The sequence below is a fragment of the Mesitornis unicolor genome, unplaced genomic scaffold (assembly GCF_000695765.1).
Source record: "Mesitornis unicolor isolate BGI_N332 unplaced genomic scaffold, ASM69576v1 scaffold23030, whole genome shotgun sequence".
NCBI classification, from domain to species: domain Eukaryota; kingdom Metazoa; phylum Chordata; class Aves; order Mesitornithiformes; family Mesitornithidae; genus Mesitornis; species Mesitornis unicolor.
The window spans coordinates 37,924-58,295 of record NW_010159304.1 but is presented as its reverse complement, the minus strand read 5'-3'; the positions used below and the strand labels follow the sequence as shown (position 1 = coordinate 58,295).

The window sequence follows — 20,372 nt, the reverse complement described above, 5'->3', positions numbered from 1 at the left end:
GAAAATATCGGACACTGAAGTAAAAAAAGACCATTGCCATAAATCTAAGCTAAGCTTTGAAATCAGGTCCTAATGCTATGTCTATCAGAATCAATTGTGTTATGCTGGAATGAGTTTGAGTTCATCAGAGTACGTTTATTGTAACATATAAAGGAACTTCTGAATCAGAACTTTTTTTGGAAATTGCTTATGATAAAGCATAAACCAGAATGGAATAACTAGTTTTTAGATAACTGTGCCATTGTCACTGTAGCAAAATACGCTCTTGTACTTTTATCAGTGCATTTAACAGCATATTTGCAAAAAGTAGAAAAGTAATGAGAAACTGACAGTCTGAGTCACTTTTCTGACCACTATATAATGTAATCCAGTCTGATTCAGTATCCCAACTCACCCTATTATGCCTGGATATAATGCAGAACAGATGTAAAAACTGTCAGTGCATGCTGCTAGGTTCTGTAATACATAAGACACAAAGGCTTGAAAGGCTTTTATATAAATCCACAATTAGGATTCAGTAAAACCCCTTGAAGTAAATTTTTGTTGAACCATATCAATAGTTTATCACTAAACTTTCTCATTTCATACCTTTTCTGTCCAAAAATTGGAAGGCTTAATATTGTGATTTGGTTTCTTTTTGGGAATAATGCATTAATAAAATAACTCTATGAAAATGGAGAAACGTAAAAGCTTTCTTGAGATCCTGTTCTGAGCTTTAAATCATCATCCTGCTTAATGCACCACTGGAGCAATCTACTGAAGCTCGCTCTTGTTGTCAAGCTGGCTGTTTAGGCTGCTTACTTTACCTGGACATTCACATTTGCAAACTCTTGACTACCTGAAACTTGTTTTGTTAAAAAGCAGCTATGTCAATCAGTAAAACAACCAGTCGTGTGGTATTTGAGGGGTATTCTAAGAAAATGGTGATTCACTAACTGTATTCTGCCCATGGAGCTACTTGAACCGTAACCAAACAATATGCTTGGTGAATAGTTCATGCTTCATTAATCTGAAATGTATTGGTGAAATAATATTATTCAGCCTTTTTTAAAATAACCATGAAGCCCACCATTTTTGTGTGCTTAATACATTACTGTTGAAATTATCAGCAGTTACTGTGAAATGCTGTGGAAATTGTCTAATAAATGTGATGGATTGTGTAATTAACTCTTGATCAGCACTGTTTTTCAGTGATGTTAACCAGTGAAGCTGAGGGCATTTTGTGACCTTCACACTGGGTATACAGCTAATTACTCCTTGGGCAATAATTACTAAGGTTTTTTTAGTCTCTGTCATTTTGTCTTATAAAGGATTATGCTATTGAGCTTCTCAATCCATTTCACTCTAAAACTGCAGCTCTCAGAGGGCTCCCTAGGTTGTCTTGTGATTGTATGGATTACACCAACTTCATTAAGTAGATTACAGGGATGTCTCTTTTGTAGGTTTTCCATTGATCGGCACACTGACCTTGAGAGACAATTCAACATTAATGCAGAAGATGGGAAAATAACTTTGGCAACACCACTCGACAGAGAAACAAATATGTGGCACAACATAACTATTGTAGCTACTGAAACTAGTAAGTATTTGTGTGTACTGAATTTTAGTTCTGTTTGATTTATAATTATTTTTAACAGCATGTGCAGTGGAAACTGCGTATAATTCAATAAAAAGTAAAACACGTTGGATTTTTAAATTACAGATTTTTTGAAAGAAAACTTAATTTTGACTGAGGTTCCATTTCTTTTGGTTTTCAAAACTGCATTTTTTCAGTGAATACAGTAGTAAAGGTTTTGAAGAGATGCATGAGTACATTTGTACAAGGTGTATAGGGTAAATGTTAAAAAATGTTTAAAAAACATCCAAAACAAGGCCTTATATTTAGTTTGTTATATTAAGACAGAAAAAAGAGAAAGCTTTGCTATTGTAGAAGTAAATTGTAGACTCCACCCAAAAGTTCTTAATGCTGAGTAATACTATGTTTCAGTATCATAAATTATTGAGCACCTGGGTAATGTTACATGAAAGTAGTCCTATTTGATACATATAAGTAAATTTACTCTTATACAGCTATAGACAAGGACATGGATTGTTCAGATCCTTAAAACTGTTCAGACTGATCTGTACACCTAAGGAATCGGGAGCCAGGAGCATCATCCTGTCTGGGAATATGGATCCTCAATTTTAACCGAGTAGAATTCTTGATTAATTTGGAATTGAGAGCACTGCTGACAGGATCACATATGGCAGTATAATCCATTATTAATATTAGCACTGTATTTTGGACTATATATTTGACATAAACATATTGCAGCGAAGCAACAGAGTCAAAACACAGGTCTGCCATCCCATGCCAGTCTTAACTGAAACACAAACTATTAAAATGTTTCTGCTGGCGTATCTATTCTGTAATTAACGTATATGTACAATTCCCATATGTGCATACACACTTGACACATCTTTATATGAATATTTGTCTTCAGAGCCTGACAATCAGTGCTGCTAATTCTTGCATGTAGAAAATAAGGTGATGTTAATGCTTGTTTTTCCCCCAGAGTATCTTTTTTAAAGATCTAGAATTATGATATGGCATATTTAATGCTCAGTTTCATAATACTGTATCTATGAACACAATGAATGGGAGGATAAAATGTGCTTACTTAGACCATTTTGGTTGTGCAGTGTTTTTCTGTGGTACTTTGTTTCAAAAACAAACCTGTCGAGAATCTGTGACAGGTAACTGAAATGGCATACATAAATGAGAAAGATAGATCTGGCTATGAACTAAGTTCTCAACTTAAAACACCTGTATACTGTATTGCTATGACCTGCCTTAATAATTTGTGTATTTCATTACCAGTAGTACAGTAGTGCCAACAGTGCCCTGATAATTACTGTTAAGTCTTGCAGGCAAACACTACTTTGATAAAGTAGCAAGAATACTTTTTGCTTTCAGGAAAGCCAAGCTGACACATGGAATCAAACTGTGTAAGGAAAGAACATAAGCTCTTGTTTCATAGGGGTATTTTGCCCAGGTTAATATTGAGCCAGTTAATAATTTTTATGTTTTTAAAGGAGAAAGATATAAAAGTTCCATACCAATTGTCCCAAGACATGGGGAATATCAGATAATGAGATTTACTAGTGGCATGGAAAGCTGAATAGTTTGTGATCCAAAGCTTTCGGCCATTGGAATAGTAAGATGTAAATTGAAGAAATTTTACATTTTATTTCCTCCAACAAGTCAAAACCAACAAAATTAAAATAAAATTTTTTCAAGAAACTCCTGCAATTCAGTTTTTCATCTCTCTTATTCTTGTGTGTCAGAGCAAAGTTAACGGAAGTGCACTTTACTAGGCTACATCAGAATCAATTCTGCCTGTTGCATCTTCAGATTTTTAAAACATAATTATAGTTCAGAATTTTGTAAGAAATCAGCCTTGTCATTAGACTTCATGGGAGCCTCAGCATCTATCACGACTGTAAAATTGCCTCTTATCAGACTGTCTATGAAAATAATAACACTTAAGTTGTTCTAAGCATTTGCGTTCCTGCTGATGGCTTATTTTCGCATTCCTAATATAATTATTTGACATTTACATAAAACAAGAGCTTAATTTCATAGACTACTATCTTTGCTTATTTAAGAGAAATTATTTTTAAACTCTTCATGCAGAAACTAAATTTGTTCATAGAACTGTTAAGCAGGGCATTTTTAGATTTTTTTTTTTCCAACACAGTAATAAGCAAAATCTCTGTTATAAAATAACAGAAAGCTGTTGGAGGCAGACACAAGCAGCAAATGAAAATATGAAGTGTGTCATTACAATGCATTCACTGACAGTAACATTAATGGACTGCTGATCTCTCCCATAAAAATAAATATGTCAGCAGCATTCATATTGGAGCATTTTCTCTTCCTGGGCTAGCTGCTTTCCAGGTTCAGTTCAACCCCTATTCAGATGGGGCAATGATCAGACCATGTCATTGCCATTACACTTGCTCACTAGTCATAAGCCATGGTATTTTTTTTTCTTCTTGATTCCCAGCATGGTCGATCCTAAATATACCCTGATGTATCAACACTCATAGATAAACACCAAGTTTTGACAAAACATAAATCACTATTTCAGAACTTCGTGCTGCTAACTTACCTGCAGCTAAATTTCCACTTTAAGCGCAGGTAATTTTTAGCAGTTTTCTGCTGTCACTGTGGCAAAGTTATTCTTTTGTATCATTCTTCAGCCACTATCTCAGGCAGGAATCTTCCAAGTCAAGATTGGTCTGGTTGAATTGAGCATAAATGCTTCTGCACTTTTACCTCCTTTCACTTTCTCATCATTAGCAGACTCTTTCCAGCCTCTGTGAAGGAGTTTCTAGTTGTCTGCAGCCTTTCTTCTTGGGTGGTTAAACTAGCCAGACAGACTGAGGAAAATTGCCTTGAGTTGCTGTCTTTCAGACAGTTGCCCAAACTTTTGTATTGCCTTTATATTCTGATTCTTCAAATATGTAGACAACTTGCATATAGTTTTATGCCTCCTGTTTAAAGCACAGTAACTACATTGCATACTGATTGCATGCCCCCTAGAGACAATTCTTCAAATATGTCATCCAACTGAATCTTTTTTTGGTTACTAAGGATGAAACAATGCAAAGAGCTATCAGTGAAATATACTGGACTGAACATGATTAATGTGGCAGAGGTGATACTTAGGTAACAGTTTCAGTATTCTGGATTTAGTTACACATTTACAATTAATTTAGTGAAAAATCAGGAGGTAAATTCCTTCTGCAGCTTTGATCCCCTCAACTACTACCCTTAAATCTGTCTAATCTTTAATGTTATGTTCACTTTGCACATTTTTTTCTGTTGTATGATTTCTTAAACTTCTTTCTTAAATCATCAAGTTCATTTTTGCTTCTTTATTGTTAAACTTTTTTCCTCTGCTCTTGTGGTGATTATGTTGATGAATTCTGTTGCATGGATTTTTAAGATAAGAGAATATTGCAAAGACCTCTTTGAAAGATCACTCTGAAATACAGGCTTAGGATAAATATATGTATTAACAATCATGGCAAGAGGGATATTGAGAGTTATTGCACCTATGAATTGATTCTTAAATTTTCTTTTTATGTTGCCATATATCCAAGTTTACTCTGCTGAATGAGTCAGGAGCAGGAATATCTAGGTGATCACAGGCTAGAGGAAGCAGGCTTACTGGCAAAATGACCAGGCAGAATGTGCCTTTTCTGGCCTGGGGATATAAAAGGTGAACATTGTTTTCTGTCACTGACTCTCTGGACTTCAAATACTGGACTAATGAGATTTCTCATTGTTTTGTTTTGTAGTTAAGACTTACATGAACTTAAATTGTATGCTAAGGTTGGGAGGTTTATTTTAGCTAGATGCTTGAGAGAGTGGGGGTGGATATAGCCTTGTTTTTTAAGTCGTGGCTGGTATGGTTGGGCTTTCTGGAGCTATGCCCTGAACAGGAAAGGAATCCGGGGGCATATGCAAGTATTCTCTGAGAGCCTGAATTGCAGTGCAGTAAGAATGAATGATTAACTTACAGATGCTCTTGGTGCATCTTTTTTGTATGTACAAAGGCTCATCACGTCTCTGGTTCTTTGGTACTTTTTTGAGATGGAATTTTCTGCCATTCAGTAAAATCTAGTGAAGTCAGGACCCTTATAGTAGTGTGTGATCCCATTCATCTAAACTCACAAATACTTTTTTTAGTTTGTATAAGTTACAATTATAGCTATAACTACCATTCACATTGACATGCTTGTGTTGCTTGCATGAACTGGTTAGCAGTTTTGCTGGACAGTGAAGCAGAGCAGAGTTCAGGCAGGGCTAACCTCCTCAGTATTCTTTCAGTTTCTTGTACAGGTTTTGCAGTACTTACCAAGTTATGTGTTGCCAGTGCTACTCAGCTACTAAAAGAAAATCAAATAGCCATGATTTATTTATTAGAACATTTTTGCTACAGCTTGCACAGATTCTGAATGGAGTTCAGAATCTCTGATCATTCAAGCTATCAGATTGTCATATGTGTATAAGGCATATAATAATTAAACTGTATCTTCTTTACACAGTAGAAATTTGTTGAATGATATCATACGTTTCAACAAGAAAAAACTTTTAAACATATTCCAGTTGGCAGTCTCTGAGATTTGTGGATACTACACCAACTAGTAACAGAAGCCATGGCTTATAAATTTTAAAGCCTATTAAACAATGATCCCTTTAAAGTCCCCAAGATTTCTTTCACCTAGCATAACACTGAGTGGGCTACTCATGATTTATATTTTCTTCCTTGCCTCTTTATGGCCATGGGCAGCACTGGATTCCTCAAACTGCATTCAGGTTGAATCTCAGTTCATGGTACTACCATGAGCATATTCAAGCACAGACAGGTTCTTCTGTATTTAGTATAGGCTCAAGCCTTTTCAGGCTTACTGGGAAATACAGAGCTGAAATGTGCATCTGTTTGCTCTGTTGCGTTAGGTTACAAGAAGGCTCTTCTAAAACTTCTCTCTCTAATCATACTCAGTGCATCCCACACACAGACATGCAACAGATCAGTCTGCTGGGAATTCCAAAGCCTGTGCAGGACTGTCTGGGAGAGGATATTTCTCTTACCCTAGAGCAGTGCTTTTAGTCAAGTTTTAAATCTCTGAATGAAAACTTTTAATGGAATTTCTGTTCTCCTTATTCTCCAGGCACTGCAGTCATGGAGCTATTATTTTCATTTTGGTTGACTGCTTTATTAAATGATTCTTGGTATTCAGCTTCACTTGCCAAACAAAAAACGAACCACTGGCTAGCTAAGTCCCCCTACCCAAGTACTTGGCAAAGAACCAGAACTGCCACAGATAGTAGAAATTCTCATGAATTGTTAGTCAAACCAATAGACAAAAATATAGACAAGATCTTTAAATCTAAATGGTGATTTGACCACAATAAATATTTTCCAGGCATAGAGCAAAGGAATCTCAAGGACAAAGCTGTGGACTCTATCTGACAAAGGTAATTACCCATACCAACTGCATTCTTTAGAAATGAAGAAGTATGAGGCAATTTTATCACCTAACGGGAAAGGACATAGAGCCAGAAAGAGTCTTTATGGTTTACAAAGAGTATAAATACAATAATTGAATCATCACCCAGCACATGCCCTACTAAAGTTATTTATATTGTATATTCCTTTAAAAAATACAAGGACACCAATTAAAAAGGGAGAGAGACATAATTACTCTTCAGAATAAGCCTTCAGCCACAATGTGCTTTTTAATGCCATGAATACCTTTGCTCATGCTTTCATTTATTTAATTTTATTTAGCCTTTTATTGTAAAAATGACTATAGGCATTATTAGCAATGATTCTAATATTTTAGGAAGTTACTTTGGTGCATCATATAATTACCTCTAATTTAAGGCTGATTAAATTTCAGTAAGTTTTAGAAATAGAAGGAAATAAGCCTTTATGGAGGTTTAAACAGGAGAAGCTCCAGAATATTAACCTTTTTCCCTTGACCCTTTTTTCTCAGGCTTAGTGGAACTCAAACTGGGTAATCCATCATTTTTGCACAGAAACACAGAATTTAATAAGATAGTTTTTAATCATTTGCACATAAATAGAGGGTTACACAGAGCTTTGTACATTCTGATGGGTCACAGCATTTGCTGTTGGTCAGTGGAAGGCTGATGCATCACGTAAAGCTAGCCTGCAGTTCTCAGCTATGAAAGTGCATTCATACATATCACAGACTTTCTCATTAGTGTTTTTCACAAGTCAAAAATAGCAGGAGAGGTGATCCACATGGATAATAACGTGGGAGTGGCCATATTGTGAGGACATGTGAATAGCAATGGAGTTTACTTATGAAACAATCTCTGTATAAAATGGTCTCAGTAGTTCAGGAGCAAGCATTAAAATTCAGGTATGGGGTGCTTAATAGAAGTTAGCAACTTCTGATTTCAGAGGAAAGCATGTAAAGGAGCTGTGAATAAAGCATCTGAGTAATTCAGTACCACAAAAAAGTGAGACAAGATAATAAACATAATTATGGCAATGAAAAAAAGAGAGATTTGCATGAACAGTCTACTTCTAAGCGTATTGTGACTATCTAAAATCTCCGCTGTTTTTTCTGTGAGGCTGAAGCATGAGAGTAGGTCAGAGTAGAGGTTTGTAACTGACTATCATTTTAGTCAATGTTCTTTAAGCATATTTTTACAATAAAGACTCAGAGTAGCATGCTTTGAGCTTCTAGTAAAGTTGCTGGGTAGCAAAGAATGACAATATTTTCTGGCTGAAAAACAGAGGAGAGGAATTCTTTTTAAGGTACATAGTGATATGCTAGAGAGATTTTTTTGCTTATTGCTGAAGGTATGAAAGAAAGAATGGTTTGATGTGAAACTCCTAGAACCTCATTCAAATCCAGCATATTCAGCAGTATTTTGTCTGTGAAAGAAACATGAGAGTAATTAAATTGCACTATTAAGAAAAACAGTCCCAGAAAGGAATATGAGCTCTAAAAACACTGACATTTTAATATTTCTATAATAAATTCTTGTTTAATAAAAATTTTTATGAAAGCATTTTGATGTTTTGTCTATCAGTAAGGGAGGGATTTCATTTGAGCTATTAATTATTTTACTTCAATCATGAAATGATTTAAAATAAAAATATCAAAATATTCTAGACATCTTGTCCTCAGTCTGCTTATTGTTATTATTAGTGCTGCTAGTCAGTATAAAATTTCATAGCTAAATATAATTGACAATAAGACCTTGTGTATCTAAGTCAATATTTTATAACATTTTAATATGCATGATGTATTAGCATATTAACAATATTATTGCTCTAAAGTGTGGGTCGGATTCCTGACTACTTTATGCTAGTACGACTCTCGTGATTATGCTGGAGTTAAGCAGCAAACCATGCCGTGGTACATTTGTTGTGTTTTTAAACCTTTCTTCAATCCATTTCATTCCTGCCTGTTCACTTGTTTGGGTTTTTTAAGGCAAATCCTTTTCTGTCGTTTAATGGCACCACGTATTTTCTGGAAAATTTTTCTCATTTTTGAAATGAAAACCTTTCACTTCCTCACAATGATTAAGGCATTACACTGCCTCAGAAAACCTGGAATCCTAATTATGTTTGTGGTGCTGTGATCCACAAGAAATAAAGATGTAGCAGCATTTCATCACACTTATTATTGCTAGTGTATAATAAAGGCAACAGAAAGGTGTGGTACACTATGGTTTTCTGCAGTTCCCTGTTTTTCTAACTTTTTTCCTTCTTATTGGTGACTGCCAAAAGGAAGTGGAAAAAACTTTTTTCAAAAGCTTTTAGTAGACCCAAACTTTAGCTAAAATGATGGGTCTGTAGAATAGTGCTTCCTAGTTACAGAGATTACAAGTGCTCTTTTGCTGTTTCTCATTCTTGAAGTTAGGTGTCATTTTTTCCTTTTATAATTTGCATTGATTTTTGCAAATAGTGTAATTGTATAACTTCAAACATTTCTAGCTTGCCTTTCTTTATAGTTTATAAATCCACTGCTAATAGTTGCTAAAGCTGAAGCCATCTGTTTAATTTTTGCATTCGTAACAATTCACCACTGAAATACGTAAAGTGGTAATTTACTGAAAGTGACATAACTACAAACTACGTCCTGATTTACATCCTCGTTAGAGACAAATAAGGTTCAGCAACACAGTACTGTATCAGAAATACGGGTTGTTTTCTGCCAGCATTTGTTTCAGTTTGGTCTCTGGATAGATGTGTGGGTAGAAGGATGTTGACAGTGTACTTTTTTTTCCTTTTTTTTTTTCATACTCTTAAGGATTTACTTAGGATCTGTGAATAAAACAGAGTTGTTTTTGTTGTCATAAACCTGACATGACTATAGCAGCTTCCAATACAACCCACTCAAGCAGCTATACTAATAATTTATTTTGAATTATGTATTTGTTTACTCATATTGATGTGTCACATATATATTGATTATGTGTCACTATGAATATAAAGCTCACTGTGGTCAAAATTAGATATGCAGAAGAGCAGTCTCTAAGGACATGCTGTTTGCATCCAGAGCTACTGACAAGAAACAAGTACCTGTAATTGATACTTATTATTGGAAAGGTGCTACAGCTTCTGATTAGGATACTCCTTCTAACTCTTTTTCAAGCCTTATCCCCATCCCTTTGTTCCCCCTACCTTAATATCACCCTTCTCTCTCCTAGTGCAAATTCCATGCAGTCTAATAATTCTTTTATGCATTATGTAGGATACATGTAATGAGCATTCCTGTGTTAGCTAGTATATGTAGCCTCTACTATATTTTCTAGCATTTTCTTTTTGGAGTCCATGAAAATAAATAGGAAATGGAAAACTAATGTGGATTTTTCAAAACACAAACATCATGATTAAAGGGAGACTGCTCTTCAAAGTGATTTGTAATAATCAGAAACCCTTGAGTTTCTGGATTGTCGGGTTTTTGGGAGGGTGACATGAAGGGTAGGGGTTGCCTATGCTTACCATTCACCTCCAGCTCTAAGGTGGATATAAACTAGTTTCAGCATCCTCTGCTACCTCAAGGACAAATTACAGCTCACTTGCCATGGCCCCTGGTTCTCAGTCACATTGCAGCAATGGATAACTTTTCCTCTCTTACTGTGCATGGCTAAATTTAAACAGAAAAGTGTTTTGTGACTTTCCCTTATAAGCAGGGTTATGGTAGAAGAGACCCTCATCACAGCTGTAAACTACATTTGAGGGCATGTTTTGCTTTTCCAATCTAGTTTTGCCTTTCCAAGCCCTTCTGATCTATCTGTGTATTCAGACAAGACAATATCATGCATATGTACCAAACAAAATATGATACTTCTGCAAAAAATTATGAACATCTCCCAGATTTGCAAATGGATCTTTCAGTTCACAGAGGATCAGAGGTAAATACAGAATAACTATTTGTTAGTCTGCTGAATAACTGTACAGCTTAATGGGATGAAAAAACAAAGAGGTTGCATTTGAATGTCAAATTATAGCCTGCCCTCAGATAAGCAAAAAGATGGCTAACTGATTCCATCAATATGTATTGAATCTCTATGAAAAGAACATACTAACTTTTTAAAAATAAGTTTGACTATCAAGTTGCAAAAAGCAGTACTGATACTTTGAAGTTAACAAAGTACCCAGTTTAAGTCCCTGTTTTAATGTAAAATATATTTACATTTTAAATCTTAAATGATTGTGAATATAGGAAATAAATAATGTAATATTAAGGACAAGGACTAGATTAAACTTCCTAAGTAGAAGAAGTCTGACTAACTTCAGTAGAATCTGAATCAGGCCTTGAAGAGAAAGGGAAAAGTGTGTACCAACACATTCTGTTCACATTACTTTGCGACTACAATAGCCAGCAAAGAACTCAGTGCAGGGTTAGGTGGAATGTCAATGATAAGAAATATCTCTCTTAGGTCTTTTGCAGGTATTTTTCCCTTTTCTGCAAATTTTAGGTAATTGATTCAAAGTTCTTGTAGATTCTGGGCCCTCACTAGTGCAAGGGAAAAAAACAAACTAACAAACAAAAAAAACCAGAAAGAAAACAAAAGCAAGTGAAAACTTTTTCTGAAGAGGCCTGAAAAATATAGCTTTATTTAATTGACATTTTCTGATGTGGCTTGTGCATTTATCTCAGAAATTTTACTCCTCTTTTTTTTCTTTTGGTAATATTCACAACCTAAAAGTAGGATCTGTCCTTTAGTCCCAAGCTATACATCTTATATAGTGATTAAAGGTCAGCGTATGTGGCCTATCTTAGTCACCTCTTTACAGATGGAGTTGCTGAACTTTGAAAACCTCGTAACTACAAATTCAGCTTTGAAGTCAAGGACTCAAAAATGTAGTCTGTCCTCAGTTTCCCCCTGTCCTTGTCCTCCTTTCCAGAATATGCAGTCAAAATGCAGTCCTCACATTCCACCTGGTTTAGTGGATATGTATGTTCCTTCTGCATTTGTCCATGCCTGTGGAAGCATGCATTTTGCAAGAGTCTGACCTCTTTTTCATGGCAGTGAGAGGTAGAAAACGGGACATAAATGGAGGAGGTGGAAGATGTTGAGCAAGTCCTTGGTTAAACTTGTGACAGTCTATCAGTGAGGAAGTAAAAATAGAACGTAACTTAGCTTGTCTTGTTCACCTGGAGAGGGTAATGAAATAAACCAAGTGATCTACTGAAAGGAGACAAAACTTTTCAACTTCATTATTATTTTTAAATAATATCCCAAAGAATGACTTAAGGAACAAGGCCAAGAAATATGTTTCACATATTTTTCTTTCTGCCTTCCTCCTACACACATACATGCAAAGACTCGCCACAATCTGTACTCCTCTAATATGTTCCACTGTGCTGAAACAAATATAAATAACATTAATTTTGTAACATTAATTTTGGAACAGTTTGGTTTTGTCTTAGCAACTTGTACTGAAGCCTTTATGCTATGCACTGATACATTTATATTACTTTATAGATATTCCAAAACTCTTAGTATTTTCTCATCTTTTAAAAATACAAGAATTTCAGGGGAGTGACCTAAATCTTCATGATTGCAAATCCTGTTTAGTTTTCTTTGTTTGGTTGCTTGAATTTTATCCTAATTCAGAAACAAATTATGTGCTGTTATTTTTAACAGAAATACTGCCAATTACTGATGTCTTTTCCTGACAATTTCAGAGTCAGTTTCAGGCTGAAACTTTCTTGAATCCGACCATTACACAACACTTCAGACAAATGAACACAGTATTTGCTGCAGTATGTGATTTCTATAGTTAAACTTCAAGATAAATAAAATTTCAGTTTCATAATAGCATCTCTGTTTCTCAGGATTCTTGAAGTTAGATTGTCAGTTTTATATGGCAAAAAAATCGTTATAAGCTGTAGTGTTATATAGGTAAAGGATTGCACAAAGGAAACGACAATATAAACCCTAACAGGAGAAATAAACTTGTCCTGCATGTAGATTATCCAATAAGGAGTCATCAGATAAAACCTTGATCAAGTCATGGGGAATGGATCTGTTGAAATGCAACTTAATAAGTTTGAAATATAAGTGATATAAAACAAGTGCAGTTGTTTTTATTAAGACAGTGATTCAGATTTCAGTTTGATTTCTCTGTTAAAACTAGGACTTCCTCTACTTCTAATTTAAAATATTATTATAATAGAAATTTTGCTGAATCAGAGAAGCATGAAATAGCCATTTCCAATACATGTGGCGGTGGTGGTGGTGATGATGATGATGATAAGAAGAAGAAGAAAAAAAAGGAGTGTTATTTTCTAGGAGTCTTTTTTCTATTCAGGTGCTTAATTTTAGTTAAAATAAAGACAGCTTATGACTTTTTAAAGAGAACCTTGAAGTTATTTTGGATTATTTAATTAAATAAAGGAAAACTGGATTAAACTGGATTTCTTTGGGTGAAACAAATGATAAACATCATTTTGTGCAGCAAATAATTTTCTTCAAGACCACTTATATGTGTATCTGTCAAGGAAAGACAACAGAGAAGTGTTTTAAGCATGTTTACGAAGTGTTTAAGTGTTTATGGGAGTTGCATTATGTTCTGTTAGTTATGGCGCAAGACCAAAAACTTGATCTATAAGCTCTAGTTACTCCTAATACTCTTGTATTACTTGCAGCATGCAGTAACAATGTTAAAAATGTTTAGTGCTTTGCATTACAAATTTCCAGTGATACACACACATCTCAGATATGTAGGGTTTCTCCAGGAGGAAGGAATGTGTTGATGACAGTAAAAACTAGCATGTCTTCTGTAGCCTCCAAATGTTCAGTTTGGGAGACACTAAATGACTTAATAATGGGATTTTTTAAGAGAAAAATAAACTTGAGAACTGGGGAGAAGAGCAGAAGAGCCTTTTAGGTCCTTATAATTCTCGTGAAGTCTTCAATATGCATTTCTAAACTCAACTGGACTTTCAGTTATTTTTGGAAATTTATTTTTTATCACTGGTAATTTCCACTAGTTACTTTTACATTGAGTCATTCTTTCCTTATATCTGTCTAGATGCTCCTTTCTTTGTGTGTGTGCTCTGTTCATCTACAGCAGGCTACTGGACCTAAGAACTGTAGGCAGTAATTAAGACTTCAGCAGAGACATAAAAGAGCTGTACTTCTAGGAAATTATGTACTCAATTTGAATATGTGTTTCTTATAGCTACCTGTTACACTGTGGCAGTGATGTCCACAGATGGCCAATTAAATGCATTTGAAATTAGAAACTGAGTCCTTCTGTTCAGCCTTACTCTGAAAAGAGTTTTGGGAAACTGGACTAGTGGAAATTTTCTCAATATTTTTTGATCTTGCACCTCAGCATGCTAAATTTTCAAACTAAGCCATTGCTTCTTAAGTGACAGTCCTAACAATATAACTGTATGGCAAGATTCAAGATAGGTCTTTTTAAACTGTGCATGATAACAAATATAGGTGATGAAGATTTAAAAATTCAGTTATTTTCTTAGAGAGAGAGAGAGAGAGAGAGAGAGACTCTAGTTTTGCACTCTTTGATGATTTTGAATAAAATAAAATAATTGAGTAGGAATTAAACAGTCTTACTGTCTGCCTGGTACATGCAAGAAGACTCGGTTTCCCTTCATTCTATTGACTGGGTGGTTCATTAGGAAAAAACAAAAACAAACAAACACAAAAATCTCAACAACAACAACAACAAAACCTCCAGTAATTAAAACTCAGTTTTATTACTAGTTTAGAAATGTCACTCCATTCCTACAAATAAGGAAAAGTTCTGAACATTGAATACCTAGCAATATGAAGGCCAGCTGTGTGAAGGATAATTGGCTCTTCAAACATAACAGTTGGTGCACTCTGTGGATCAGAGTGAATTCACCTCCATCACTTCCTACTTTTAGTTCAAAGATATTGGGCATTGCTAACAGAGATGCATTTGAACTTGAGAGTGACATCTTCTGCATAAATGTTTTACCACTGAGAAGTTTGTGGACATTAAAAGTATGAAAATGGATACATGAAACTATTTTATATTGGCATTGTTTTCATTCATGAGTTAAAACTGGATTTGCTTAGTCAGAATTCATTTATTTGTTTGAATAGGTGAGCTTAGGGTGACTTTTATTTACAAGGAAAACACTTGGCATAACCTGAAATTTCATTGAAAACTTGCAATGACAAAATACTGCAATGTATTCGGTGTGGTGGGTATTATGAGCAGTAAATAAAATTCCCTTTCCATCTCTCTCTCATTCTTAACAATAAATTTCACGATAGTCACGAGAACTCTAATAGGTGGTGGATAGACCCTTGTTTGGAGATTTCCAAACCAGTTGAGTCTCTCTTGTGTTTAATAAATTAATTTTTTAAATGAATTCTCATCAAGTTTCTAATTATAATATCTTTAAATTTAATGTTTGTATTTCTGATGAAAGACAAACATTTTGGGGGCAGTCATAAGGGACATGAATAATTTCTTTAGAAGCTTATCTAATTAATTACATTTCTCTGTAATGTCTTTAAAATTTGAACTGCCATCATTTCATTAATTTAGATAAAAGCAGATCTTTAGTGTTTTAATATGACACTAGTGCTGAGAATTCTGATAAGCTTAAGATTCATTGTCTGTATTTTTATCAACTTAAGATTAAAAAAAGAAGTGCTTAAAATTTTTGGGATTCATGATTTGCGTATTAACTTTTATTTCAAATACATTATTATTTCATGGCATATGTATTCACATCACCTGTTTATAAGTAAGATCTTAGGATGCAATATGGATAAAAATATTACTCTTACAGTATTACGGTGAAGATTTGATTTTCTTCTGTAACGTGTTTCATTCTGAACTAAAACTTTCGGCTCCTTCAAATGGGAAGCATTTAAAGTCTGATGTCTTGTAATTGTTCATATCCTATACAGGTAGAATTTTAGTATTTCATGCTATCCTGCAAACATAAAGCCTTTGTTTATGGCACTAGTACATTTGATGATAGCGTGGTTTAGTTTCTTTTGAAACAGTTATTGTTATGCTGTTGAAAATATTACTAGAGCAATTGAAATTTTCACATTTAGATTTATAAGTGGAGCCTCAAAAACTATGGCTGTCTTAAGCATACAAGGAAAAAAACTGGATGCAAGAGGTAGGGTTTGATTAGGTCATGACACTATTAACTTTGGTGGAAACCACAGTCAGTACAGTGTATATAGTAATTCTTCCTTGGTCATCTCTACCACTTGTAGGGCTACATGCCCACTGATGGAGCCTGACCTACATTTGTTATGAGAGGTACATTGAATAACAGGCAGTAGCAACTTCTGCTCTGCCTTCCCCTAAACCAGTTCTGTATTGCCAGAGAAGAGAACCCACATGGACTGATAACAGCTTTGGGCAGCTGCTAAGCTGTCACAACCATGAGTAAGTTGATAGCCTGACTTATGGTAGCAGCTTTCTTGCCTGCAGTAATAATTTAGGCTAAAGCACGTAGTTCAATCACAAGTCAGACCCAGAGTTTAATTCACACAGTGTGCAGTTCTTCAAACTGTTGATGATACAAACAAGATAAAATACTATGGTTGTAAAATAATACCCACTAAGAGACGGATTTTGAAACTAGTGTTGGGTTACTTGTGTGCTATAGAATAATTTTCTAAACTCTTCAGATCAGCTAGTCACCTCAGCTTAAACTGAATTCATGTTTTTGCTCTTTGGGGAAAAAATAATCTAAAATATTTATAAATAGTCTCTTAAAATAAATTAACTTTACTGAATTGAAGGAAACACAGTAGAAACTGATGGAAATCTATTCAAAGTAGAATATGAACTGTTGATTTAGCTTTTCTTTCCTTACAGATTAAGATGTTACAGATACAGATGTTATTCTGTTCTTTATAGTGATAAACACTTCTATGCAAAATAGCTCCATATTATTAATAATGAGGCTTTATTTTGGTGGAGAAAGAAGCTCACAGGTCATATTTTTGGTCAGTGGCAGATGAATCAAAGTGCTTAAATAGTCCAAAGCACTGTCTAATTTTGTCTATGTCAATCTACTGCCTATCTTTCTCACAAAGTAGGTCTCCATGTTAATCGTATTTGTAATGAAGAAATAATAGATGTGCAGTCAGAAGAACTAATAGTGTAAAATGCACTGTGCTCTGCCAAAGATAAACAAAGAAATAAATCTATGTTTTTTACAGTCTTCCCTTTTCCATGTATAATGGACTTTATCAATAAAACAATACAAACTTCATCAAAGAAAAATCTTACCAATTTAGTCCAAGAAAGGTCTTCATTGAGCTAATCTCTTACAAATGCTGTTTGCAATAGGGATCTATTTATTCTTTTCAACCATAAAATACTGGCCGTCCTTCTTTATCTCATGCTCCAACTCCACAATCCATTACAGATAAGAAAACCCAATTAGGAAAGGACAGAAGACAGGAAGAGCATGGTTACTGTGTAGGTATTTATGTATCAGTCTCAAATTAAATATGTTTACCTTTTATGCTTTGATTTCTTTTCTTAGGGAACCACAGTCAAGTGTCCCGGTTGCCTGTTGCTATCAAAGTTCTTGATGTAAACGACAATGCTCCTGAGTTTGCATCAGAGCATGAAGCCTTTTTATGTGAGAATGGGAAGCCTGGACAAGTAAGTATCTCTATGTTTCTATGTTGTGTACTTTGTTGTGTGGGAATGAGGTGCTGTTTCTCCCTGTCATCTTATCTTTATTCCCAAAATGTATGCCTATGTGTTCATGCTAACAACTCTTACCATTCATATAAGATAAACCATGATTGTATTCTGTGTTATGTCTCTCTACATATAGACATACATATTTTTTGAAGTACAGGTTTTAAATTACAGGTAGGTATCTTAGGACAATATCCAGAAAAAATGCTGAATGTCTTTAAGCTCCCACTGTTTCCATGCTGATGAAGCTCATCACATCCTAAGTTCATGTGTGTTAACAGGTAAAGGTATAATCCAACTTGAAGTCCAGTATTGCAGCTGGGCCTAGGTATACACTTAAAACAATAGAACTGTTTCTCCCTACCCATATCTCAGTTATAATCTCCATCTATTTAGTTCTTACTCACTTTTCTATGATAATTAGGAAAAAACAAGAAAACAAACCAGAACTTGATGGAAAGTGAATAAATTGTAACTAGATTTAAAGTATATAAAGAGGGGATGGGGAGTTGGGGAAGTGGAGTCCAAGTTTTCATTATACTTCACAAAAAAAGAAACTACTAAAGAGGTTATTTCCTCCTTGTTTTAATGAAATAAAAGGGTTGGCAAAGGAACTTGCACAACACTCTACAAGGTGAAATAAACATACCAAGACATCAGAAGCAAGATCTTACCTGTATACCCTTTTTCAAGGAAAATCAAACATATTTCTTAAAAGGTATCTATTTTGAAGGACAAATGCACAGAAATAATGAAGAATATATCTTATGTCATATAAATGACAAGATAAAGATTGAAGAAAATGTACAGACTTTTAGAAAGTAATGCAGTGTAAATGAGATTTAATTTTTGTCCAGCTTGAGAAACACTGCATGTTACAACTCACTGTTTTTAAACTTTCTGATTTATTTCTAGATTGTGACATTTTATTTAAATAAGCAGCAGCTGACAGCATGACACTAGTTTTGTTAATCCGACTATTCCTGTGTCTTATGTAGGTGTTAGGCATTAAATTCACTATTCTCCAAAGAAAGTTACCTGACAATAGAGTTAGAAATAATATTTTTTTAGTAGTATTAAATGACAACCTATATAGTAGTATTTGACATTCTACCTCTGCCAGAACTAGATTGTTGCAGAAGATGATTTGACTTCTAGCACCCCTTTCTGTTTATTACAAAGGTGTCAAATACGGGTCATTTAAGAAATGGGAATTCTCACTAACCACTGAAAAGCTGATTACTGAAATGTGCCCTTATGGGCAGACATTTATGTTACTGTTGATATTTAAGTTCTTCTACCTCAGAGTGGATTTCTGTTTAGCTCAGGGTGGATTTCAGATGCTGAGTAGTTATGTTTTCCGGTTACGTTTATTTATATTAAATTTTAATGAGTATACCTTTATCCAGGGCTTTTACATAACAACAAACAGTGTAAGCACTGTTACATAGTGTTTTCTGACTATATTTGTCTAAATATTGCCATCAAATTTCATATGGTTTAGGACATAGTGAAAAGTGTTCACATTTCAGTTTGGAAAAAAACAATAAATGAGATGATTAAGAGTCAACTAGTAAAAGAGGCTTTTGTTTAAGCACTTACGGAAAACTTTCATTAAACCATGATATTCTTCATCTTACCATTACCTCTTACACTCTTGATCTGATGGCAGATGTCACTCTTGAACATGAATCCTTGTGTGAACTTTACAGATGGTTATTAAATATTTGGCTGCCAGCATGGATGAGGTGGCACTGATCCTGCAATTTATTCTGTGTTTTAAACAAATAACTTCATTGGAACAGTAACCAGTCCAGAATAATCACCAAGGTTAGGTTCTAAATTTAAGTCGTCATTTGAAAATTGTATGCTCCTGTAAAAATTTTAGTTCCTACACTGCCTGATTGGTTTTTCTTATGCTTATTATTCTACATTCAAATTTTGGAAGAAATCGTATTACTCAGTCAATATGTAGAATTCAAAAAATTAAATATATCTCAGCTATGAAATAGCTAATATGAGAAAGACACTACTCTCTTACATAGTAGCAAAAGCCTAATTTGGTAGTTCACCAAAGTTTGCACTTGAATGTTACATTTGCAGGAAAGGTGCAATTGTAATATGACGTTCCAATCCATTTACGTTTGCAGTTCAACTTAAATCTGAGTTTAAATCAAATTTGAATTACTATAAGGGAGATTACATTTGAACCTTTCATGAAACCTTGTTTGCAGTCCCTAAATATATTGAACCATGTGTTACAGTTCAGTTTCTAAGTGTTCTATTTTCGGTTTTGATATAATTGCAAGTGGCAAGTGCAGCTGCTGGTGATGTGACAGAATGTATTAAAAACTGTTGTTGTATAACATTGCCAGATGCATTTTCTTTGCTTTAACCTACCTCTTAACAGTAGAGGTACTACAGGTAGTAGGAGAGGAAAGAGAGAGGAGGAGGAGATGTATTTGTCCATAGACATATTTGTGCTCCTTGCACATTTTTACACACAATAGAATTTGCCAGAAATGTTTTTGTCAGGGTTTGGGGTTTTTTGCTGTTTGTTTGTTTGTTGGGGTTTTTTTTGGGGGGAGGGAAAGATCTGAATATACTGTTACAGTACCTCTAAGCTAA

General features: G+C 34.5%; 1 protein-coding gene across 1 annotated transcript in view; it reads left to right on the top strand.

The window, feature by feature from the left end:
• The window catches only part of CDH8 (cadherin 8, type 2), a 149,080-nt gene that overhangs the window by 96,836 nt on the left and 31,872 nt on the right, over positions 1–20,372 (top strand). Inside the window, exons 8-9 of the mRNA XM_010186281.1 lie at positions 1,443–1,579; positions 17,581–17,702. Coding sequence (XP_010184583.1) covers positions 1,443–1,579; positions 17,581–17,702 — 259 coding nt within the window. The remainder of the gene's footprint in view (positions 1–1,442; positions 1,580–17,580; positions 17,703–20,372) is intronic.